This window comes from Staurois parvus, unplaced genomic scaffold (genome assembly GCF_062004578.1).
Source record: "Staurois parvus isolate SC_StPar_1 unplaced genomic scaffold, SC_StPar_1.0 ptg000025l, whole genome shotgun sequence".
Classification (NCBI taxonomy): domain Eukaryota; kingdom Metazoa; phylum Chordata; class Amphibia; order Anura; family Ranidae; genus Staurois; species Staurois parvus.
This window is the reverse complement of record NW_028317821.1, coordinates 18,443,063-18,470,046: the sequence shown is the minus strand read 5'-3', so window position 1 is coordinate 18,470,046 and position 26,984 is coordinate 18,443,063. Positions and strand designations below refer to the sequence as shown.

At 42.2% G+C, this 26,984-nt stretch overlaps 1 protein-coding gene across 2 annotated transcripts in view; it reads left to right on the top strand.

Annotated features, from left to right (window-relative positions):
• The window catches only part of MON2 (MON2 regulator of endosome-to-Golgi trafficking), a 167,628-nt gene that overhangs the window by 8,641 nt on the left and 132,003 nt on the right, over positions 1-26,984 (top strand). For both annotated transcript variants that reach the window (XM_089652121.1, XM_089652111.1), the window contains exons 2-5: positions 22,733-22,796; positions 23,484-23,611; positions 24,584-24,715; positions 25,663-25,792. In XM_089652121.1, coding sequence (XP_089508247.1) covers positions 22,733-22,796; positions 23,484-23,611; positions 24,584-24,715; positions 25,663-25,792 — 454 coding nt within the window. The remainder of the gene's footprint in view (positions 1-22,732; positions 22,797-23,483; positions 23,612-24,583; positions 24,716-25,662; positions 25,793-26,984) is intronic.

Below are 26,984 nucleotides of genomic sequence, written 5' to 3'. Positions count from 1 at the left end.
GCAATCTGTAGATCTTGGGTGTACTGTCAGTCTCCAGCAGGTTTTCAGTGTAGCTGTCTGTCTGTACATCCAATAATTGCAGGCAGTTACAGTACTTCAGTTCAGGAAGCCTAGTGGACTACGAGAGTGCTCACAAGCTCCCTTGCAGTTAATTGAGCACTACAAGTGCCAACAGCTGCAAAGGCTGTGTGTACTTGTAGACATTCATTCACAAACCTTTACTGTGTGGGCAGAGTTCTGCACGGTTGCGCTCTTTTCAAATTGTGACAGTGGGTGCAGGGAGAATATCCGCAGGCTGGTGTCACAGGGAGGGGGAGAGCTGCAGGAGCGGCAACATATGAAATGTTCCACCCTAAAAATGGGAGGATTATGTAACATGTTCCCAAAGGTGAACTTATCCTTTACATGCTCATTAATGATTGTGGGGGGGGTGCAAATTGTACCAAAGTGTGGCCTGATACTTTGCAGCCATGGCAAAAATGATCCCCCATGAAGTGTTTAGCGGGCAGTACCACTGCTTGCCGAAGTGAATGGGGCCAGCCCGTAGCTGCCCTACAAACATACATTGCAACGCAGGTGTTTGGCACTTGCGAGGTTAAAAAATGGTAGTGAGAAGGTGACATGTTTCTTCCTCACAGCCACTCTAACACATCTGAAAAGTGATTAATTGCAGATTGCTTTTCAAAGGGATGGCAGGCACTACCATATGCATAAACCTATCCAAAGAAATCTTTATGATATGTTAGGTAGCCTTTCAAGTGATGTTACCATGTTTTAATATTTTTTGTGAGGTCACTTCAACATACCTTAGATGCTATTGGTGTTTGGGTAATTAGACTTCTTGTTAAAGATGGCCATTCATGGAACGATATTTAGTTGGTTCAGCAGGGACCAGCCAAGTTTTGATCCATGTATGGGTTAGCTGGTTGTACACAAGTCGATTTATGGTTACAGTATACAACCAGCCTGCTGGGTCTTTCCCAAATGATCAGTGCCGCTGTCTATAGGTCCAAAAAAAGTGGTAAAGGTTTTCATTCCTCTTCTGTTTTTTTGAGACCTAAACATTCTATGTCAAAGGTAAAAGGATGTAAACAGATGTACGTTGATTTACATCCGCATGCCCATGGACCTAACATGGGTCCAGATAGGAGGTCAAATCAGAATGGCCACAAATATCACAGAAGTGCTATCCATTGTATTCTGCTCCAGTTCTGGATCACGGATTCCCAGATGCCACTCATCTGAAAGGACCATAAAAGGACCTGTTTAGCCAGTGTTAAAAAGTGGAACCACGTGTTAACAAGTGGAACCATAATTGGATGATTTAGCCCATTCTTATATTGATACCTGGTGCTGGATGAACCAAAGCTAACAGTCTACATCAGCCTTTTTTAACCAGGGTTCCATGGAATCCTAGGGTTCCTCCGAGAGGCTGCTAGGGGGTCCTTGAGCAATGAGTGGTTTCTGCCTCTCAAATAAGCTCCTAATGACACCATTGATCTTTTTAGAGGGGGATTCCTCCCATTGACTACAAATGTAAGAAACTTTCTCCCTCCTGACCACCACGCTAATGTACAGTGAGCTATAGATAGTAATTGTTAGCAGTGGTTCCTTGAGACCAGAAAGTTAATTCAAGGGTTCCTCTGTGTTGAGCAAGGCTGGATTACATCGTTGCCCTGTATTGATCCTGCAGCTCTGTTGCCTTTATTGGCATGTAATGAGTTTGTCCAAACAATTTGTTTTCTGTGCAATTCTTCTGGCAGCTGATGGACACAAAATGTAATGTGCATTTAATATTGTGGACACTGAGTAATAGGTTCAGAAATAGAGTTTACTTTAAAGTGTGACTCATAGTAAATCATGTGCTCTGTTGTCTAAAACTGGAAGTAGTACTAATGTACTGGAGCAGCTGTTTGCTATTCTAGCTATTTAAATTGAATATGTGATATTGTAGAACCATATTACGCAGGAAAATGAGTGGCTGAAATGGTAATTGCAGCAGTTCAGCAATTTTCATAGATACATAGAGGTTTATTTACTAAAGCTGCAGAGTGCAGAATCAGGCTCACTTCTGCATAGAAACCAATCGGCTTTCAGTTTTTATTGCCAAAGCTTCATTGAGCAAGCTGAGGTTAGAAGCTAATTGGTTTCTATGCAGAAGGGAGCCTGATTTTGCACTCTCCAGCTTTAGTAAATAAACCCCTTACGGCAGGGCTTAAAATTTCAAGTCCTGAGCTACTAGCCAGGCCTTAGAGTTACTCGCCACCAACAAACACACAAACAGAGACACCTGTACACACACACAGACATGTACATGCACACTGTCAGGGACAGCATGCGCACTAGCGGCAGTCCGCGCCGGGATACAAGCACCAGGTCCCGGCGGGCCGCGGCTGACAGGAATTCACCAATGGCCAATGACAGCCAGGGGCGCGTCCTGGGTGGCCAATGACAGTGCAGGGCGCGATATTTAAAGATGCCCTGCACTGTCACAGATTGCCGCAAGGTCTATCTGTGATCCTGAATTCCTGAACCTGTGATATTGACCCTGATTACGCTGCCTTTTCCTGTGTTTGACCCGGATTGCCCTGACTACTCTGCCTCCTCCTCTCCTGACCCCCGGCTTGTTTGACCTATCTGTGGACTGACTTATCCTGCTGACCCTGCGTGTGACCTGACTACTCTCCGCCTGCCGATTCTGTACCTCGCTTACCCCACGGGATCGCTGCTCGTGATCCATCCTGCTAAGTCCTGCTGGCCTCCTCACATCTGGCTCTCCCGATACCTAAACATTCCCGGAGGTTCCCTCTGCCACTGGTGGGCCTGCTCAGAGGTCGTGACCTGGTCCTGGTCTATTACAAGTCCATCCCCACCATCAGAGGCTCTGGTGAAAGCACAGACCAGGACTTGGACTCCACGTTTTGGGTAGGTCTGTCAAGTGGGCAGCTAGAGGCACCACCTGGCGGATCATAACACACACACACACACACGCACAGAGACACATGTACATACATACACAGGCACATGTACATACATACACAGGCACATGTACATACATACACAGACACATGTACGTACATACATACACAGACACATGTACACACAGACACATGTACGTACAAAACACAAACACACACATGTACATGCACACACAGACACATGTACACACACACATACATGTACATACACGCAGACATATGTACATACACACATGTACAATTGTACATACATACACACACCACTACCACCCCCATAAAAAGTTGCAGTACTTTGTTGTTCACTCACAGAGCCGGGTTCTGCACTCTAGGGGGAGGCAGAGAGCACAGCACACACTCCTTGCTTTGTTTTCACTGCGCTCAGCTATTGAGCAGTCTGACGGCTGCCAGTGCCAATGACAGATCCCGCCAGAGCTCCGAGCCTGCTCAGCAAGATGGCCCTGGGGCACACACTCGCCCCCACCATAATTTCCACTCGCCATTGGTGAGCAGGCGAGTGGAAATTTCAAGCCCTGCCTTACGGTACATGTAGACTCAAAGTTTGCCTTATACATAGAAATGATATTTGCTCACTTTTCTGTCTCCAGAAATGATAAGACACTGATATACAGCTAGTGTTCTGAGCCTCATTTGCAACAATGGAAGTGGTAAACTTCATTAAACCTTTATGCAAAGTTCTAGAGCACAGGGAAGGATCACAGATCGTTTAGACTAAATTAATTTATTAGATTTTGCTTTTTGGGTGTGTGTTTCTTCATAATCTAGAAATATTGAAATAAGTGGCTGATGTATGGCTTAGTAAGTGTGCATTTTATATTGGATGTATTGTGTAATCCTGAATGATGTGTAGGTTACGTTTAGCAGCTTGTAACTTTGGCTCAGGTAATATGATAATTCAGAAATTGTGCCCTTTATATTACCTTTTTGTTAGTGAGTATGGAATGTAATTATCACCTTTGCAGGATACATCTGCATCCCCATGACTCAACTGGAATGACTGGTTTTTGTACCTCTATGCTCCTGATAGATAGGTACAGCAGTATACTGTATACAGACTCAAAAGCTGGCTATACACTAGTAGAATTTTTTTTTTAATTATTTCCTTTAAGAGAGAAGTGTAGGTTTGACAAAAATAAACCTGCATACTCACCTAGGTGGATGCAGGTCCTCCGCCACCTCTACACCGAGAACTGAGCAATCAAAACCTCTGATTGTTCATGTCTCGGTCTTCAGTGGGTGGACACTGACTCTCTGCTCTGCCCCTCCAGCACTCACAGGAGCGCTGGGCTGTGAATGGGGCGGGTGTGGCTAGCTAAGGCTCTCAGCGGTGCACTGGCAGGCTGAGCCAGCTGCTGGCCCAGGCATCTGGGTGGATTCTGACAGTAAATTGGCATCCTCCCAGAGTCTGGACTGGTCTGGACTCAGCTGGTGACGTACAGGAGAAGTAGGGCCAAAAGATCTTTAGCCCTACTTCTCCTTTTAAAGTATAACTAAAGGCAAAACTGGAGAGGGATTAGAACACCTGTCATTTTTTTATTGCTCTCTCTGACCCCCGTTAGGCTACTTTCACACTAGCCTTGTGTGCAGGCGGCAGAGAGGCGTTTTGGAAGCGTTTTTACCGCTTCTCAAACGCCTCGGACAATTCTGCACATTGCAGCACATGGTGCTGTTCTAACGGGAGTGTTAGCGTTGCGGCAAAACGGATGCCTCTGGTTGAGTCAGGAGGCGTTGAAGCCTCCTATTCCAGTCTATGGTGTCGCTCCACAAATGCCCGGCCGGCGTTTGTGGTGCGGTTGCGACGTGGTTGCGGGGCGTTTGCGGAGCGGTAACACCATTTGAACTTCATTATAGGTGTTTGTGGGGCGTTTTCAACGCTCGGCAACCTCCGCTAAACCGCGCATGCAGCGTTTGCAGAGTGTTAAAAAATGCTCCGCAACGCCGGACCAACGCTTGCCAAACGCTATAGGGGCGTTTGGCAAGCGTTGGTAAAACAGTCAAGTGTGAACGAGCCCTTAGGGAGATTCACCCTTTCTACTTGTCCTGTTTACAGTTATATAAAGTGAAAGTAAAAGAAAATCCCAAATTTTGGGCTGTCTCCAGAAAAGTAATTGAAGGGAAATCTTCCAATGGGGACACTAGTTTCAGTGATCTGGGGGTTGCCAAGGAATTCCCTTAACCACTTGCCCTCCAGAGGATTTACCCCCCTTCTTGACCAGGCCATTTTTTGTGATATGGCGCTGTGTTACTTTAACTGATAGGTGCACAGTCATGCAACGCTGTATATGAATTAAATTTATGTCCTTTTTTTTTTCCCACAAATAGAGCTTTCTTTCGGTGGTATTTGATCACCTGTGCGGTTTAATTTTTTGCACTATAAACAAAAAAAGACCAACCATTTTGAAATAAAAACAACATTTTTGACTTTTTGCTATAAAACATGTCCAGTAAAAAAATTAAAAATCAAATTCCTTCATACACTTAGGCCAAAATGTATTCTGCTACATGTCTTTGCTAAAAAAAAAAAATCCAAATACGTGTAAATTATGTGTGTGTTTTACTAGGGAGACATGCTTCTGTGTGTTTGCTGTGAAGAGAAATACACAGCAGCATGTCCTTGCTGGCAAGAGAGAGACCTGTGTTTGTTTACACACAGGTCTCTTCCGTCAGCTTTACTCGGCGATTGCCAGCAGGGAATCTCTAGCCGGAACACGGTGATTGACATCAGTGACCACCAGTGGCAGAGTGGGTAGGGCAGTGCACGTGCCTCCTACCCGGAAATACAAATCGCGCATATACAGTTAGGTCCATATATACAGTGGATATAAAAAGTCTGCACACCCCCGTTAAAATGTCAGGTTTCTGTGATGTTAAAAAAATGAGACAAAGATAAATAATTTCAGAACTTTTTCCACCTTTAATGTTACGTATAAACTGTACAACTCAATTGAAAAACAAACTGAAATCTTTTAAGGGGGGTGGCGGGGAGTAAACATAAAAAACTAAAATAATATGGTTGCGTAGGTGTGCACACCCTCTTATAACGGGGATGTAGCTGAGTTCAGAATTAAGCAATCACATTCAAAATCATGTTAAATAGGAGTCAGTACACACCTGCCATCATTTAAAGTGCCTCTGATTAACCCCAAATAAAGTTCAGCTGTTCTAGTAGGTCTTTCCTGACATTTTCTTAGTCGCATCCTACAGCAAAAGCCATGGTCCGTAGAGAGATTCCAAAGCATCAGCAGGATCTCATTGTTAAAAGGTATCAGTCAGGAGAACAGTGATGTATTTTGGTTTGGTGCTGCCCTAGGCAAGACTAAAATCAGGCGCCCCCCCACCATCTGAATTTGTATCGTGCCAGCCACGGTATACCATTTGGTGCCAGATTATGGTACCTAAAAATCTCCATAGGCAACATTTTAAAAGCCTTTACAAGTTACCAGTTTAGAGTTACACAGGAGGTCTGGTGCTAAAATTTTTACTCTCATTCTGACATTCATGGCAGTACCTCACTTGTTTGGTGCGATCTCCATTTACATATGCGTGAGGGACCTATGTGCGTGTGAGCATGGGGGAACGGGGTGCTTTAATTTTTTTTTTGCTGTTTTATTATTTCTTCATTTACATTTTTTTTGTACACTGTACCTTTTAACTTTTTTGATCAACTCTTTCTATTACAAGGAATGAACAACATCCCTCCCTCCTAGATTGTAAGCTCCAAGGAGCAGGGCCCTCAAATCCCTCTTGTATTGAACTGTACTGTTGCTGTATTGTCTCTCTTTATATTGTAAATCGCTGAGCAAACTGTTGGCGCTATATAAATCCTGTATAATAATAATAATCCCTTGTGATAGCATGGGCCATGACAGTTCCTGTTTATGGAGAGATCTAGGGTCTATTAGACCCCAAATCTCTCCTCTGGCCTCCCAATGCATGCGATCAGACACAGATCAGTATGATCATTTGCATTGGGACTGCATGGTAGAGCCTGGTAAAGGCATCGGCGGCAGGAGGGGGAAGGACGCCCTTCTGCCGCCTGTAAAAGTAATCCAGCAGCTTGTTAGCCCCCAGATTACTTTTATTTTGTGTAAAATGAGAGAGGGAAAGGGGAGAAGAGAGAGGGAGAGGGGGGAGGGAAGAGAGAAATTGAGGCTGAGCTCCGCAGTCGCTTTTGCAGCAGTTGTTTTCTTAGTCCGGGTCACAATCCTGTGCGATGTCCTTTTTGTTTCTTTTGGTCAGTTGACCATGTCAACCACACTTATGCACTTAGACGGCATTTTCCCGGAAACTGTATAGTCATAATCTTTGATACTGTACCTCGGGACACACCAAAGAAAATGACAACTTCAGTCACAAAGGCACCAACTAAGCGAGCACTAACAATTTTTCCCTCTTTGAAACTCGGTAAGCCCTGACATGACTCCGTATTACTAGCAATGACAGCAGTGAATGATGAAAGTAAAGCTTCCCACCTGTTAGCTAGGTGTCTCATCACACAGCTGATTTGAAAGAGTGTTACAGAACTTCTTCTTTCAAGGCAAAACACTGTCACTTTCACACCTGCAAATCACGTAGAGTTGCCATTTTTTTGTCTTAACTCTTGTCTATGTTTTAGGTTTCATTGCACATGAAAAAGTGATCTTTATAATGTAGGTATATCTAAGTACCTGCACAGAGGTGTGTTTATTTCAGAGAACCTTACTACCTTGAAAAGCTTCTGTTACGTACACAGTGGCCTGAGACACACAGTCATACTGTGGTCCACCTTTCCACTTCCATGTTATCCATAAGGTGTAATCATCTCCACCACTGACCAGCATAAAGGAAATGGCAGGGGGTTGGAACAAGGCACAACCATGATCTTGGCTTTCCTTGTCAACTGTATGTGCCTACGTTATGGCCCTGCAGTCAAATTATCAACCCACTCAAGTGAGGTGTATAAAACCATTCTGTCATAAAGAAACATTGCAATTCATTATGCCTTTTGTCAGTAACTGTGATGTTGTTTTCTTTGACCTTTCTTCTGGACATCCTTCCCTTCTGGCCGACTAGGGTGTCTGACTGCTGCCTATGACGCCTTCAGTGCTCTGTGAGTGACAGCAGGCAACAGGCTTTTTCTCTGCCTCTATGAGCAAAGGAACCCACAGCTGTCACTGATAAAGCGCAGACATTTCCAACACATATCTTCAGCCATTGAAAGCTTCCCACACAGCAGTCAGACACCTTGGTGATGCCAGGGCCAGTACAGAGACTACTACAGAAAGCCTCTGACACTGAGAGTGAATGAGACTGCAGGGTTATTACTGACAAAATGTGTAAAGGATTCCTATAGCAAGGGCAGCATCAGCAAGTGCTAATTTTATATATATATATATATATATATATATATATATATATATATATAAAAAAACAAACAAGTACTTCTATAATGCCACCAATTTACATATATATTGTACATTCACATCAATCCCTGCCCTCAAGGAGTTTACAATCTAAGGTCCCTAACTCACATTCATACATACACATGCTAGGGCCAATTTACCTATCTATGGATTTGGAGTGTGGAAGGAAGCTAGAGTACCCAGAGGAAACCCACGCAGGCACAGGGAGAACATATAAACTCCAGTCAGGTAATGCCGTGATTGGGCTTCGAACCCTAGTGCTGCTAGGAGGCATTGCTAACCACTTAGCCACTGTGCTGCCCCATATGTGAGCAAAACTAAATTGTTGTCTGATGACAGTGTCCATTTAAAGTGTATTTCCATTTTTTCAGCCAAGAAGGAATACCATCTACTTTGTTCTGCATATTCCAGCAATATATAACTTCACTAATGTGTTTATGGTGGGCTGATAAGCTGTGCTTGCCATAGTTATTCCTGTCTGTACTGTTTTGAACAGTTTTGAACACCACAAAGGGTTAAATATTAAAGACTCATGCATACAGGATGTAGAAAAAAATCTCGCCACTTTTACAGCCATTTGATTTTTTTTTTTAAACCGCTAAATGTACCTCTTATGTTGTCATAGGTGGCCATGCACATAGGCATTTACAGGTGCTTTATAAGAGGAGTGTTTAGAGGCTGAAAAGATCACATCACCAAGTTCAGGAGTGAAGCATTTAGGGCTCGTTCACACTAGGCTGTTTTGCCAACGCTTGCCAAACGCCCCTATAGCTTTTGGCAAGCGTTGGTCCGGCATTTGCGGAGCGTTATTAACGCTCGGCAAACGCTCCGCAAACGCCGCATGCGCGGTTTAGCGGCGGTTGCTAGGCGTTTGCCGAGCGTTAATAACGCCCCACAAACGCCTATAATGCAGTTTGAGTGGTGTTACCGCTCCGCAAACGCCCCGCAACCGCACCGCAAACGCCGGCCGGGCGTTTGCGGAGCGGCACCATAGACGAGAATAGGAGGCTTCAAAGCCTCCTGACTCGTCCAGAGGCGTCCGTTTTGCCGCGACGCAACGCGACGCAAACGCTCCCGTTAGAACAGCACAATGTGCTGTAATGTGCAGAATTGGCAGAGGCGTTTGGGAAGCGGTAAAAACGCTTACCAAACGCCTCTCTGCCGCCTGCACACAAGGCTAGTGTGAACGTAGCCTTAGGCAGAAAAAAACACTGAACGTGCCTAAACGTGTGTAAATGCTAGGCGCATTCGTTTATTGCACTGGCCAGAATAAATGAAAATGCTTGACACGCCTAGATGCATTTGTAAAGTGCAGCTTTAGGCTTGTTTTGTAAGCTGATTTTTTGCAAAGGTGTCCGGGGAGGAAGAAAAAAATCTTATGTGCATGGAGCCTTAGAAGCATTTAGAAGATTACTCCTTCACCTAAAGCTGGCTATACGCGGTTTGAAATGTGTCTAGTTTAGCAGGGACAGGATAACTTTCAAGCAGAGTGTGGCTGTCCCCGCTCAACAGAAGTTAATTGTTTGATCAACTTCTGTTAAAGGGACATGCTGTAAAATGTTAATCAATCGGGCTGCACAATGTCTCTCGCCTGGAGAAGTCCTTCATCCACCTCCACTGTGTGGATGGAGGAATCTGTAAGTTATTTTTTTGTTCAGCAGACTGGTAATTTTCAAACATTTTAGGCACACTGAAGCTTGAAAAAACTCATTACAGCGTTTTTTGTTTTTTTTTAATATGAAGCCAATTATTTACAATGTTCCTTTGCACACAGGCACGTAAATAAGCGCCGTGTATTGTTCAGTAAGAAAGAAAAGAAAATCTGCATTTTTAATCAGCTAGTTACACCACCTGTGCGCAGATATGCGCATAGGAACATAAATATTCAATTTTTCCTAAGAATATATTGTGCACGCAAATGCGCGAACACATATATGTGCATGAGTATGTGCAAAACAAGCGACTGAAATTACATTAAAAAAAGTAGTTGCTCAATCATCAGTACCGTGTGCAAGAGGTCGTAAGGAGTAGATTCTGGTGCTAGATTACCTATTGTAGCTCTGTACAGCACCATGGTAAACTGGGATTCTTCCTGTGTGATAGCATCAGTAATTTCACAGGGGCATTAATTCCAGGGTAACCTTCCAGCTTTAATGAGGGGTTCCACCGAGGCGGTACAGAGCAGGACATATTCTTAATTCTTCAGCGGTTAATATATGAGTAAATGCTTTTTTTTTTCTTCAGGGCAACTGTAATTAGTTTTATTAGGGCTACCGTATGCTTTTTCTTAGGGCTGGTTCACAGCAAAACACGATTCTGTGCAATGTTTCCACACCGCAGGATAACGCACTGCCATTATGAGAGCGTGCGGATGCCAATGAATTATTAATGGCACCCCAAGCGCAGTATGTTTGCGGGCACCAAATTGCATTTTACCACACTACCATGTGGTTTGGTGCAGTGAGTTCTGAAACAGTATTGCTTACTTTTTACCCGTTCCAATGCATTTTACAGCCCATTAAAATGAATGGGCTGCAAAACTGGATTGAGAGGAAAACGTATAGGAATGTGTGCATTTCGGAGTGGACCGGCCCATAAAGTGAATCCAAAGTTTGCTCATGAAGGGCAAATGAACAGGTTCATTTTAATTTGTATATAAACTGGGACGTCAATGCTGATTTACCATACTGTATTGGGACAACACAATCAAGACAGGACTATGGATACCCATGCTTCTTTTATTCTAATATAGAAGGATGTGGCTCTGTAGCCCTCAAAGATAGATGAGTACAATGTAATTGATAGAAGTCAACACAGGAAGTTATCAACTGCCAAAATTTCTTCCAAGATTGTTGGATTTTTTTTTGTACTTATCAAACAGATACATATAATAAAACACTTCCAGTGATATATTTAATAGAACAAAAGGGACCAGCAAAATACTTTGTTAGGGTTTACATCCACATACAAAGGAAATGACAAAAAAGAAATATACAAATGGGTAAACAGAAAAAACACAAAATAAATGAATAACAAATGTATGTTTGTACCATGGGATGAAGATTGGTTTTATACCTCAGGAATAGAGTAGCAAATGTTGCAAAACAGATATTAAGAGTGTTCCCAAGCCAAAGTGAAAGGTTAGTGAGCCACCAACTACCACTTGAATGTTGAACTTTCAGCTGCTTATACCTGCCTTTTTTTTTTTCATAACTTTCTAACTTGACCTTTTTCTATATGAAAGACCACAGTGGTCTGAAAATGCAGAGCATGGGTTCATTTTAAAGAAGAACCCCAACCATTATTGCAAATCTGAGTTCAGTGGAATTTGAAGAACATTAAATCTTGGGATATGTAATGGTTGTTTACACCTGGCAAGGTCCACTGTTCTTTCACTCTTTTTTTTTTAATGTATGCACTGCAGCTTTATTTCCCCCAGCCACAGCACAGCTCTGTAGGTTGACAGATTGTTGTCAGCACATTGCCATTGTAATAATATGCTACCTGTCATTATATTTGTGTTCGTTATTGTTGCTTTACTCTGATGGCTAAGAGCTGCTTTAGAGAAGATGCGCAGTGGAACTGATGTGCATGAAGGGGCCTTTCCTTCATTTGTATGTCTGGGGGAACCCAGTATGGTAGAACAATTTAATTTAGGATTTATAACTATTCCAAGATCCTCCATTTATTCATACAGGGCTAAAAGAGCTTGTTCTAATGATTTCTTAAAGCGGAACTACATTATCTGACCGCCACAAATCAAAAGCGCTATTTAATTCATTTTTTGTTTTCAAAGCAAACTCATCCATCCATCCATGTCTTCCTGAATTATTTTGTTTAAAAAAAATCACTTAGAAAAGCACCCCCTAGCATTTCTGGCTGTGGCCATCTTGACTAAGGGAAGGTGATGCATGTAGCAATTAGTTCTTGGAATCCATTTGCCCTTAGTTGAGGCATACAGGCAGGAGGGTGTGCTTAGCTGAATAAACCCGTCCTGAAGACTCCTGGGATGTATGACATAATTTGCATAGGCCTGGAAACTAGGAAGTGACTAAAGAAATGTAAAAAACATGTAAAACATGCTAATATGATATATTTTCCTATATACTTACTAATGCTAACAGCATAAGGGTTCAAAATAGTCAATGTTGAATGACAGAATGAAGTTCCACTTTAAAGCGGAAGTTTGAGTTTTGCACATAGGTCTTGTGTGGACTAATGTCAGTGCATGTGCCATACCTGACTGATCCCTGTGGAAGTCACTGTAAGACTGCAGTATGCACTACTACTGCAATGATTGCTGTTGACTTCTGAGTCCTGTACCGAGTGGCTTTCCTTCTGCTTTTGTGAACGCAGGAGGTAGCTTGCTTGGCAAAGCCACCATTCAGAGAACATTTTTTTCAATGAATGCTAAACATTCTCTGATTGAATTAGGTGGAGAGGCAGGGAAGTGACTTCACTAGTGGCTACAGACCAGCTCTAGGTGCAGCTTTCTTCTCTACATCTGTCCCAATTGGAATTTGGATTACTTTTGATTTCTGTTTCAATATTTTTATTAAGAAAGTTTTGTTTTTAAGAATATACCAAGCTCAAAATACGCCCTCGCAGGGGCAGAGCAGAACAATAACACATAAACAGAGACATCCTGCTGACTTGTATTAGTCAAATACTAAATGTCCAAGGACATCAAGAAGGGGTGGCAAAAAGCCGAACTAGCAGCAGTAATCCAACATAATATCGGAAAAAGAAGAGAAAAGAAAAAGAAAATAAAACAAAAGGGAATCAGAAAGAAAACATGAAAGAAGGGAAACTAGAGGGATCACGAATCCGGGGCTAGCATAAGCAGCGACTACAGGAGGCCATAACTAGTAGGAGGCAGGGATGGCAAGGAATAACGTATTCAAGGTTCCCAAACCTTAAGGAATCTCGGATGAGAATCATGAAGAATGCTAGACATTTGTTCATTGAACAACATAGCATTCATCTGGGTCTTCACCCCCTGGAAGATTACTGAAGGGGTTCTCCAAGCTTGAGCTATAGCACGTTTGGCCGAAATGAATAGGTCGGATGACAATTTCTGCTGAGACCTAGACAGACCCAAAATTGGGCAATGCACGATGGCCACATTTGCATCCCTACGGACCGTAATATGAAATAGCGTTTGTAGCAAACCAAAAACCCGAGACCAGAAGCCTATCAATCGCGGGCACGACCACCAAATGTGCAAGACATCCCCGCGTAGACCACAGTTCCGGAAACCCCTATCTCCGCCAGTCGGAATAAAGTGAGCAGTCCAAGTTGGGACCCATTACCAGTGCAGCAGAACATTGTAGGCTGCCTCAAGAGTGACTGTATTGAATGAGCATTTCGCCACCATCCCCCAGGCCTTACGCCAATCCTCCGCCCAATTGAGACACCCAGATCTCGCTCCTATTGAGAGACATAAGACAGGGGTGGTGAGGAAGACCTACTGTTAAGGGAGGCATAAATTACAGAAATGAGACCAGGGGACCCTGGGGAATGCTGACAAGCGTGCTCAAAGGGCGTTTTACAATATGGGTATGTAGAGGTATGATGGAGGGATAGGACCCAGTGGCGGAATTGCACATACCGATAATATTCCTGTGGCGGGACCCCCCTTGATTCTCGAAGAGACTCCCAAGATGGAAGTGTATGAGCGCTCAGAAAATCATGTACAATAACAAAGCCATGGGAGTTCCACCAAGAGAAAGAAGGGGGGTGTGCTAGGCCTGGTGGAAATAAAGGATTATGCGTAATCGGCAAAAGAGGTAGAAATGACTAAATCAAATTACCTGAATATTTTACAGAATCCCAGGTTCTTAAACTGTGAAGCATGATAGGGCTCAAATCTGGAGGGCGCAACTTAGGCGGGAGCCAAAGCAATGTAGTTAAGGAAAGCGGAGCACAGTTGGGTAATTCTAAGAGTACCCATAATGGGATATCTAACGTGGCATGAAGCATAGACAACTGGGAAATCTGAGCCACCAAGTAGTATCTAGAAACATGTGGAACTCCCAAACCTTCCTGTAATCTGAGTATACAGAGTGACTGGATTAGTTTTGATTTCAACAGGAGTAATCACTAGGGCACCATCAATATTACCTACTCACTAAGTTGCCAATATAGCAGTCTCTACAGGAGGTGCAAACATATATTGGCATCCTAACAACTACAGTATTGAATGGAAGGAATAAATTGGGCATTAAGGATATGATTAGAGGGGCAAATAGATTAATAGTCCTTTTTAGACCAGGGTGGCTAAATGGTTATCACTTCTGCCTGACAGTACTAGGGTTGTTGGTTCGAATCCCAACCACGGCACCACCTGCTTGTAGCTTGCATGTTCTCCCTGTGCCTGCGCGGGTTTCCTCCGGGGACTCCAGTTTCCTCCCACACTCCAAAAGACATGCTGGTAGGTTAATTAGATCCTGTCTAAATTGGCCCTAGTATGTGTATGTATGAATGTAAGTTAGGGACTTTAGATTGTACACCCCTTGAGGGTTAGGGACTGATGTGAATGTGCAATATATATGTGTAAAAGCGCTGTGTAAATTGACGGCAGTATATAAGTACCTGTAATAAATAAATAAGAATAATAATTTATTGTCCTTCAGACTTTAGGGCAGCCAGACTGTGGCCAGCGGGATTGGAATATTTCCTGGAATCAATGAGAGTACGTCACGTTTGGTATTAGAGGGAAGAATAGGGACTCATTGTTGGTGCCAGTTAGAGAACTGGAGTTCCATTGTTGTCAGTTGGCAGAATAGTCTTGTATCAGTGCAAGGAAAAGTGTCCCAAGGACCGAATAAAACAATCACAGGGCCTCAGTTTGGAAACCACAGTCTGTGCAAGTATGTCCAGTGACCTCCAAAGGGATCATCTCTCCTATGCCCCTTCACTTGCCCCAGTGACATTTTAGTGACTATGCCTACTGCACTTTGCAATTACTCAACCTAGAACGGTCTTCAAATACTCTCCAGAAGAAGTGGAGTTTATCTGAGAATAGTGTTGAACTGCAGATCCTTAGTTCACCACATAACTAGCCAATAAGATATGTAGCCCTTGTGATAGTGGATTTACCAAATTAACAGTAGAGCTGCTAGTAGGCCCTGGATGGGATGTGATGTATGATTGAGGCACTAAAATCATTTTATTTTGAAGCATACCTTTTTCATTCATTTTATCATCCATTGTTTAAAATATTAAATTGTTTAAAGTTTTATGTTCTGTGTAATGTTTGGTTGCTACAAGTCTGTTATACTCCGTCCCTCTTTTTGATAGAACTATCATGGAAACAGATGAAGCAATTTTGTTCTGGAATAATTTTTTCTTACTTCTTTTTTTTTCATGTGACAGCTGCCGCTTAATCTCGTTGACATTGTTAGACGTTATGCAGAATTTGTTCATAGGAACAAAACCATGTTTGCTCTTCCATAAGTAGCATTTGTTTTGTGTTAATTGTGCTCAGGCGTGTAGTCATTACAAGAGGAGTTTGCTGCTTTTATTAAAGCATGGCATTGTTAAGTAAAGGACTGAAAAGAGTGATATTATCTGATAATATTTATCTAACCATTCTACCATAAAAGCTGTGAGCTCATTCCTTTTGGTGGTTGTGTTGGCTGGCGATGCCTGCTTAAAGAAGCTGGTACAAAATAGGAAAGCTTCTTATAACTGTTGGCACCACTCTGCGCCTTTGAATAAGGGAAAATATTCTAATTCATCTGTACAGACCACAAACAAGGAACTCCCATGTTTCTAGTTAAAGTCTGTTGCCATGGAAAGCTTGTAATAGGTCTTGCTTGAATCAACCTCTTTAGGAGCTTAGGAAGCTATATGATGAAAACAACATAGTTTTACACATTGCCATGTCAGCCTACTATTAAATTGTATTTAGAAATGCCCAGATAATTTGAAGTGTATACACACACACACACACGTTAAACTCGAAAAATTAGAATATCATGCACAAATTCATTTATTTCACTAATCTAACTTAAAAGGTGAAACTAATATATGAGATAGGCTCATTACATGCAAAGCAAGATAGTTCAAGCTGTGATTTGTCATAATTGTGATGATGATGGCTTACAGCTCATGAAAACCCCAAATCCACAATCTCAGAATATTACATGCAATCAATAAAACAAGGATTGTACATAGAACAATATCAGACCTCTGAAAAGTATAAGCATGCGTATGTACTCAGTACTTGGTTTGGGATGCTTTTGCAGCAATTACTGCCTCAATGCGGCGTGGCATGGAAGCTATCAGCCTGTGGCACTGCTGAGGTGTTATGGTAGACCAGGATGCTTCAATAGCAGCCTTCAGCTTTTCTGCATTGTTTGGTCTCATGTCTCTCATCTTTCTTTTGGCAATGCCCCATAGATTCTCTATGGGGTTCAGGTCAGGCGAGTTTGCTGGCCAATCAAGCACAGTAATTTATTGAACCAGGTTTTGGTGCTTTTGGCAGTGTAGGCAGGTGCCAAGTCCTGCTGGAAAATGAAGTCAGCATCCCCATAAAGCTCGTCTGCGGAAGGAAGCATGAAGTGCTCCAAAATCTCCTGATAGACGGCTGCGTTGACCCTGGACTTAATGAAGCACAGTGGACCAACACCAGCAGATGACATGGCTCCCCAAATCAACACAGACTGTGGAAACTTCACACTGGACTTCAAGCATCTTGCATTGTGTGCCTCTCCATTCTTCCTTTATACTCTAGGTCCTTGGTTTCCAAATGAGATGCAAAAGTTGCTCTCATCAGAAAAGAGGACTTTGGACCACTGACAAACACACCAGGTCTGTTTTTCATTAGCCCAGGTAAGACGCTTCTGAAGTTGTTTCAGGAGCAGCTTGACAAGAGGAATACGACATTTGAAGCCCATGTCCAGGATCCATCTGTGTGTGTGTGGTGGCTCTTGATGCACTGACTCTAGCCTCTCCTTGTGAAAGTCCACTCCTTGTGAAAGTCCCCAACACTTTTGATTGGCTTTTTCCTGACAATCTTCTCCAGGCTGCAGCCATCCCTGCTGCTTGTGCACCTTTTTCTTCCACACTTTTCCCTTCCACATAACTTTCTATTCATGTGTTTTGATACAGCACTTTGGGAACATCCAACTTCTTTTGCAAATACCTTTTGAGGCTTTCCTCCTTATGGAGGGTGTCAATGATGGTTTTCTGCACAACTGTCAGGTCAGCAGTCTTTCCCATGATTGTGATTCCTACTGAACCAGACTGAGAGGCCATTTAAAGGCTCAGGAACCCTTTGCAGGTGTTATGGCTTAATTGGCCGATTAGAGTGGGACACTGAGCCGAGAATATTGCACCTTTTCACAATATTCTAATTTTCTGAGATTGTGGATTTGGGGTTTTCATGAGCTGTAAGCCATAATCATCACAATTATGACAAATCACAGCTTGAACTATCTTGTTTTGCATGTAATGAGTCTATCTCATATATTAGTTTCACCTTTTTAAGTTGAATTACTGAAATATATGAACTTTTGCACGATATTCTAATTTTTCGAGTTTCACCTGCGTGTGCGTGTGTGTATATATGTATGTATGTATGTGTGTGTGTGTATGTATGTATGTATGTATGTATGTATGTATATATATATATATATATATATATATATATACATACACACACACACACACACACTATATTGCCAAAAGTATTGTGACACCTGCCTTTGCACGCACATGAACTTTAATGGCATCCCAGTCTTAGTCCTTTGGTCCACCCTTTGCAGCTATGACAGTTTCAACTCTTCTGGGAAGGCTGTCCACAAGGTTTAGGAGTTTGTCTATGGGGATGTTCCATTCATCCAGAATCTCATTTGTGAGGTTAGGCACTGATGTCAGACAGGAAGGCCTGGCTCGCAGTCTCTGCCCTAATTCCTCCCAAAGGTGTTCTATCGGGTTGAGGTCAGGACTCTGTGCAGGCCAGTCAAGTTCCTCCACCATAAACTCTCTCATCCATGTCTTTATGGACCTTGCTTTGTACACTGGTGTGCAGTCATGTTGGAACAGGAAGGGGTCATCCCCAAACTATTCCCACAAAGTTGGGAGCATGAAATTGTCCAAAATGTCTTGGTATGCTGGCGCCTTAAGAGTTCCCTTCACTGAAGCCCAACCCCTGAAAAACAACCCCACACCATAATCCCCCTCCACCAAACTTTACACTTGCCACAATGCAGTCAGGCAAGTACCATTCTCCTGGCAACTGCCAAACCCAGACACGTCCATCAAATTGCCAGACAGAGAAGTGTGATTGGTCACTCCAGAGAACGTCTCCACTGCTCTAGAGTCCAGTGGCGGTATGCTTTACAGCACTGCATCCGACGCTTTGCATTGCACTTGGTGATCTAAGGCATGGATGCAGCTGCTTGGCCATGGAAACCCATTCTATGAAGCTCTCTATGCACTGTTGTGTTAATCTGAAAGCCACACAAAGTTTGGAGGTCTTTAGCTATTGACTCCGCAGACTGTTGTCGACTGACCCCGCTCTGTCATTTTACGTGACCTACCACTTCATGGCTGAGTTGCTGGAAAGCAAGGAAATTTCACAGATGGACTTATTGCACAGGTGGCAACCTATCACAATACCACACTTGAATTCACTGAGCTCCTGAGAGTGACCCATTCTTTCACAAATGTTTGTAGAAGCAGTCTGCATGACTAGGTGCTTGATTTTATACACCTGTGGGCCATGGAGGTGATTGGAACACTTGAATCCAATGATTTGGAGGGGTGTCCCAATACTTTTGGTATATAGTGTGTGTGTGTGTGTGTATATATATATGTGTGTGTGTGTGTGTGTGTGTACACACGCACACACTGTATATATGTACCTCTCTAAGAAAAATCAACTGGGAGCTATTGATTCTGTGTTTCCCATACTGCATAGTACCTGTACCTCGTGAAATTGAGCAGGTTTCCCCTTTTCTCTTTGAATCTAATATATAGCCTTTGAATTACAAAATGTCAGCTTCCCTTTAAAGTTATACTACAGACAATTTAAATAATATACCTGTTGTACTGTTGTGTGCACTGGTTTCCCTCCTCTTCTTGGGTCCCCCGCCAGCCCTCCTGCCGAGTGCCCCCAGAGAAGCAGCTTGCTATGGGGCACCCAAGCAAGCTAACTCCTGAGCTGCTGTTTTGCGTGTCCATTCACACACAGAGCCGCGTCTTGGCCTGCCCCCACTCTCTCCTCATTAGCTCCCTGGCTGTGATTGACAGCAGTGAGAGCCATTGGGGAGGGAGAGTCCCCGGAGAGCCAAGGCTCTCGTGCCCACTGCTGGACTGCAGTGGGGCTCAGGTAAGTAAGGTAGGCTGGGCGGGCTGCTGCACACATAAGGTTTTTTAACTTTATGTATAGAATGCATGTAGGTGAAAAATAAATCTTGAGCCTTTACAACCACTTTAGGCTTTCACTTCATAACAGATTCCATGTAACTTTCACCCATTTGTTTTGCTGTTAGCAGCCCATTAAGGAGAGCTATGTTCATCTCCACTTCAGAAAGGCAATGTGCTGAGACTCCCTCTCTGGCTGATTATATCTTTTGGTTGGTCTTCTTCCGGGTTTATTTATTTACTGAAGGTATTTATTTACTGCAGGTATTTATACAGCGCCATCAGTTTACGCAGCACTTTACATATTTATCATACATTCACATCAGTCCCTGTCATCGAGGAGGCTTACAGTCTAAGGTCTCTAACCCACATATACACATACTAGGGCCAATTTAGACAGGAGCCAAATAATCTACCAGCATGTTTTCGGAGTGTCAGAGGAAACCAGAATACCTGGAGAAAACCCACGCAGGAACAGAGAACATGCAAACTCTATGCAGATAGTGCCATGGTTGGGATTCAAACCATCAACCCTAATGCTGCCAAGCACAAGCGCTAACAACTTTGTCACGGACTGCCCAGATTAGGTTCCCAATCTTTTTGATTGGGCTCAATGTCTCAATTAAAATGTAAGATAAAAGTTTCCTTATTTCATACTATGTAAATGTTTCAGGGTAAAGCTGCAGAACAGGTCAGTAGAGATCTATCTGCTTATTCTTGAGTACCACCTCTCCCTGGAGGTGTTTCCAGGCCAGCTGGGAGATGTAAGCCTGCCACATTTCCTGGTCTGGATATCTTTTGGGACCTCTTCCTTGTCTGATGTACCTTATACAGGAGATACTAACCTGAAAAGGCATGTTATCAGGAGTAGCAGTTGCTGGTGCTAAAATACAAGCATATCCTGCCTAGCATGTGTCTGACAGGGAATTGCCCTAGAACCAGAAAATTAAAGACGGAAGTATGATGGCTGAGCTCAACTGAAAAATTGTACTTGGTGCAAATCTGTGGTTCCATTCTCAGGCCAGGCTGTAGGGTTTGGGTGAAATGCTATATAAGATTTGAGCAGAAGAAGATCTGTGTTAAACAGACTAGAAGAAACATTTGCCTGAGTCTGTTAGCTGAATCCGTTTTCTACTTCTCTAGCACAGATTGCTTCTTTCCTCTGCCATAAAAATGTATTTACAGATTTTGTAGAGAAATATGTGTGTACTCTGAAGCTTGATGTGCTAGTACAAAGGAGTCTGAATAATGAATACCATGATCCAGAAATACAGTGGGGCAAAAAAGTATTTAGTCAGCGACCAATTGTGCAAGTTCTCCCACTTAATAAGATAAAAGAGGCCTGTAATTGGCATCATAGGTAGACCTCAACTATGAGAGACAAAATGAGAAAACAAATCCAGACAATCACATTGGCTGATTTGGAAAGAATTTATTTGCAAATTATGGTGGAAAATAAGTATTTGGTCACCTACAAACAAGCAAGATTTCTGGCTCTCACAGACCTGTACCTTCTTTAAGAGGCTCCTCTGTCCTGCACTCATTACCTGTATCAATGGCACCTGTTTGAACTTGTTATCAGTATAAAAGACACCTGTCCACAACCTCAAACAGTCACACTCCAAACTCCACTATGGTGAAGACCAAAGAGCTGTCGAAGGCCACCAGAAACATAATTGTAGACCTGCACCAGGCTGGGAAGACTGAATCTGCAATAGGCAAGCAGCTTGGTGTGAACAAATCAACTGTGGGAGCAATAATTAGAAAATGGAAGAAATACAAGACCACTGATAATCTCCCTCGATCTGGGGCTCCACGCAAGATCTCACCCCGTGGGGTCAAAATGATCACAAGAACGGTGAGCAAAAATCCCAGGACTACACGGGGGGACCTAGTGAATGACCTGCAGAGAGCTGGGACCAATGTAACAAAGGCTACCATCAGTAACACACTATGCCGCCAGGGACTCAAATCCTGCAGTGCCAGACGTGTCCCCCTGCTTAAGCCAGTACATGTCTGGATCCGTCTGAAGTTTGCTAAAGAGCATTTGGATGATCCAGAAGAAGATTGGGAGAATGTCATATGGTCAGATGAACCCAAAATAGAACTGTTTGGTAGAAACACAACTCGTCCTGTTTGGAGGAGAGAGAATGCTGAGTTGCATCCAAAGAACACCATACCTACTGTGAAGCATGGGGGTGGCAACATCATGCTTTGGGGCTGTTTCTCCACAAAGGGACCAGGACGACTGATCCATGTACAGGACAGAATGAATGGGGCCATGTATCGTGAGATTTTGAGTGCAAACCTCCTTCCATCAGCAAGGGCATTGAAGATGAAACGTGGCTGGGTCTTCCAACATGACAATGATCCCAAACATACCGCCTGGGTAACGAAGGAGTGGCTTCGTAAGAAGCATTTCAAGGTCCTGGAGTGGCCTAGCCAGTCTCCAGATCTCAACCCCAGCGACAGCCCCAAAACATCACTGCTCTAGAGGAGATCTGCATGGAGGAATGGGCCAACATACCAGCAACAATGTGTGCCAACCTTGTGAAGACTTACAGGAAACGTTTGACCTCTGTCATTGCCAACAAAGGATATATAACAAAGTATTGAGATGAACTTTTCATATTGACCAAATACTTATTTTCCACCATAATTTGCAAATACATTCTTTCCAAATCAGCCAATGTGATTGTCTGGATTTTTTTTCTCATTTTGTCTCTCATAGTTGAGGTCTACCTATGATGCCAATTACAGGTCTCTCTCATCTTTTTAAGTGGGAGAACTTGCACATTTGGTGGCTGACTAAATACTTTTTTGCCCCACTGTATATATAAAGAGACTGCGAACAAGAATAGCCCCCTGATCGTATTCAAAGTATTTTTCTCATATTATATCTTTAAAGAACCTTCATTTACTGATTTGTACCTTTATCACATGCATTATGTCTTCCAGGCTGCAGAATCCGGCATAGTGAAGGTGAAGAATATAGCTGCACGGAACACTGACATACTGACAGGTTATTATTATGATGTTTACTTCTCTAGCTAAGACGCTTGATTTCATATGTGTACAGAATTTATATTAAATTGCGCACCTATAAATGTATTGCATTCCATTACTGTTTATAAACATAGCTTCTCTCGCTCATATTTCTCTCTCTAAAAGAACCCCATGTTTTTCCTTTTTCTCATCTGCGGCACCTTGGTTTGAATAAATAGGGCAAAGCTTAGTGTCTGGAGGGGTCAGGGCTTATATTTTCAGGCCACTTTTCTCATCTTTTTAAAAATATATTTTCAGGAAATATGTCTACATTTGCATAAATTAGCCTTACACAAAACCATTCCATATCCAGACTGAGCAGTGCCAGAGGTCAGTTTAATAATTCCAGTACATGTACAGTGGGTTAAGCATCCAGACAAAACAGCACTCTTGCATAGATAATCAGATGCAGTAGCTTGCGGTCCTGACAATGCTGAGGGGAGAAGCAATTTGTATTGCAGCTGTATACCGTTGTTGGGGAACTAGGGCAAGATGCATGTAAACAACAGGATCGTTGGGTAATTTAGTGCTTTTTCCATAATAATAATTTGAAAGAGCATATTTTCCTTGCGTAATGATTTTATAGTTTCTTTACACCTGTTTAAGACTTCTATTAAAAGGATTTTAATAATGATTGATTTATCTTTTCTCATCCTTCCTGAAGCTTTGAAGGAGAATAGTTCTGAAGTAGTTCAACCATTTCTCATGGGATGCGGAACGAAAGAACCGAAAATCACTCAGCTTTGCCTTGCTGCTATCCAGCGGCTCATGTCACATGAAGTGGTATCTGAGGTATAGTGAATAAAGACTTTCATTGTGCTTTTATTTACTTTTACTTTAAATAAGAACTCCAGGAATTTATGCAATTTTAAAAATGTGCTGGCCTATAAGGGGTTAGGTCCAGTGAGTTTTATTTCACCTTGTGGACTTATCTCTTTTATCTGTAATTTACACTTTTACAGTGTGCCAGGGTTATAGTTATCACTATAATTCCGGCACTCCCACACTGGATCTTTGGGTCATTTGCAGCCACTTTGCCTGCTCCTCCTCTCTTTTTGTTCAGTCAAGGAACGCTTTGATTAATGTGAACCCATTCCCAAAATACAAAGTATGCTATGAATGGACAGCAGATGGGCAAGCAGAGCGGCTGCTGTGTAGCAGGGTCAAATCTGCTATCAGAGTGGTGGAAGTATAGCTATGTTACAGTGTAAATTTCTAATAAAACCACGAGGTGGCTTACACCTTCTTGGACGTAACCCCTATAAGTCAGAACATTCCTGCAGTTCTTTAAATTTAAACTACAGTTTAACTGAAAGTGAAGCCTTGAGATGCATATAGGCAGCACAGCCCACCTGCTATATCATTCGCCTTTTAATCCAGGTAAGAAATAAAATATGATTCATATTTAGCATATTTCTCACAGAGAAGGGCTGCAGCCTCCTGTCAGTCGTTTTTTGCTGTGTTACCCTCTTCCACACTCTGGTGTGTATGTTGGTGAGATAGGATGGTACTGGAATACATATCCATAGGCTTTGGTTCAGGGCTAGTTATAAGAAAATATTACTAGATGTTTTACAGCATTAACAATTGAAATGACCAACTGTAGAGAGCAAGTGCCAGGATAAAATTGTATAGCCACTCAGAATGTTGCCTGTGACACCTTTATCAGTTTCAGTGCAACATTTTTAATTTTTGACTTGGTTATTAATAAAAACCAATCATGGAATGCAGATTGCTGTTTAATATCTTTATGTATCTTTTAAGGCTGCTGCGGGGAATATCATCAACATGTTATGGCAGCTTATGGAAAATGGGCTAGAGGAACTGAAGCTGCTACAGACGGTTTTGGTACTTCTGACAACTAATACAGTGGTCCATGATGATGCTCTGTCAAAGGTAAATATGTTCAGTAAGCCAATCTTGTGTTTTCTTCAGTGATGCTTATATTGCCTGTTTTCCATGTCATATCTTCCTATATCATATGTATGTATTCTTGAAGACATTGTACACTTTCAAATGTTTTTGTTATTTGACCTAGGTATTGGTGTAATTATAATCCCTGTATAGTTTGTTTTACCTTGTAATGATTGGCTTACATTTTCCAGCTGCAGTTTGTAGTGTCATGGCTGATCAATTCCCCTATGTCCTTGTATTGCAGCAGCTAGCCTGTCTCTATTCACTAAAGAGACAAGGCACTTTACTTTTCCGAGTCACACAATGTCCAGTGCTTGACTCTACTATTCCTCGTTTCAGAGTAAAAAATGTTGAAGTGTAAATGATGTGAAATACTACATGGTAGGCTCTGTTAATTGATCTGCCTGTTTTTGTCTGTGTCAGATCTAATTTCTATGTAGCTCTCACCTGCAAAGCACTATACTGATAGATCTAGCGACTGTGGCATATGCAGTTTCTTCAGAGGAAATGTTGGTTCTCAGACTACAGACAAAGGTCAATGACCTGTGCAGTGCCATACAGCATGCCTTATGTTTGAACACAAACAGAAACAAAGGAGTGTAAAGATGTACTCTACTATAGGCTATGTACAGGCCAACAAATGACACAATGAAACTACATGATCAATGCACATCATATGCTGGTGAAAAACACAAGGTGCAGGCAGGAAGGTTTATGTCTTTAAAACACAGCTTTGCCTTGACAGTATACCTGTATAATATACATTATCTTCATAGCCATAACTCTGGTAGAGAATCCTGGGTTATTCATAAGAGAGACAGCAATTCAGGTTAAGCAGTGTAAATTGAAAGTAGAATAATAAAGCTTGCCTAAGATTCTGCACTGTTTGTCTTTTTCAAAGCTTAGTAACAATCATAATATGTTTTCAGGCAATTGTCCTTTGCTTCAGACTGCACTTCACAAAAGACAACATAACGAATAACACAGCGGCAGCAACTGTACGACAAGTAGTTACCGTGGTATTTGAGAGGATGGTGGCAGAAGATGAAAGGCATAAAGGTAAAGCTAGAAAAGAAACTGATGTATAAAATAAAAAAAACAATAATCCTGAATATTGTTAGAATGCTTCTTGTTCTCCTTGGAGGATTCTTCCACTAAGTGAAGATACAGCTTGTTACCTGTAAATGGATAAAGTGGCACTTTGAGCTTCAGGATCAGTCCTGTATGTATTGTGCTCTATTATTGCAGGGTTGTAATTACAAAATGAATGCTGGTGACAGGGCCCTTTTAACATAGTGAGATTTTAGTTTCAAAGAATTGGTGCGTAAGAATTTGCACTTTTATTGACTAAAATCACCAGGTTTTTCCTTAGTGTTCATCAAAATTAGTGCTGGAAGAAGACAGAATAGTAGTTGAGAAGAGTAGATAATTAGAGGCCACCTAGTACTTGTTTTGGAACAATAATTAAAGAAGCACTGCACTAGAATAAAGGTTCAGTACTTTGTACTCCTGATTGTTATGCTTCCCATTTTATTCAACCGTTGTTGGATTTCTGCTCTGCTGAAGAAAGAAGCATTTAATGGTCCATTAGTAGAATGCCATTAGCCCAAGGTAGCAGGTTGACACCACTGCTGAATGACAGTGCAGAGATGCACAATATTTTCAATATATTTATACTTTAATGGAAGCACTTGAAAGGCATGTGTTTATGCAGGTGTTTATGGTGCTTCTATTTAAAAGTCTATGGGACTTAGGCCTGTTATTCTGCGCTCATAAGTTGTGTGTGAAAACGTGTACAAACACACAAAAATAAGCATCTAATTCACCTGACTGCCCACATGATCAAGTGTAAATAGGGGCTAAAGTTGCATGGAACACATAAGGACAAGCAAATCAAAGCATAACTACTTATGTCAACAGGTTGAGGTGGAAAAATTCAGAATAATTTTGACATAAGTTTAAGATCATTTGGAATCCTTGCAGGTGCAACTGCCCTGCATTTCACCCGCTTCAGCTAATTTAGCCATCCTATAGACTTGTGTGGGGAGTAAAGCATTTTTGAAGTGAATAAAAGCCTGTCAACACAAGATTTGCAGACCTTTTTCCAAATGCAAGCAAGTACAAACAAATGAGTTTATGTTTACTAGATAATGTAGTATGTTAAATTGTATCTAGACCAAAAACAAAATTATAATATATTGCAGCTTTCCAGTCAAAAGTTTTGTTGGCTTCATTAGTTTTCTTTTTTCCC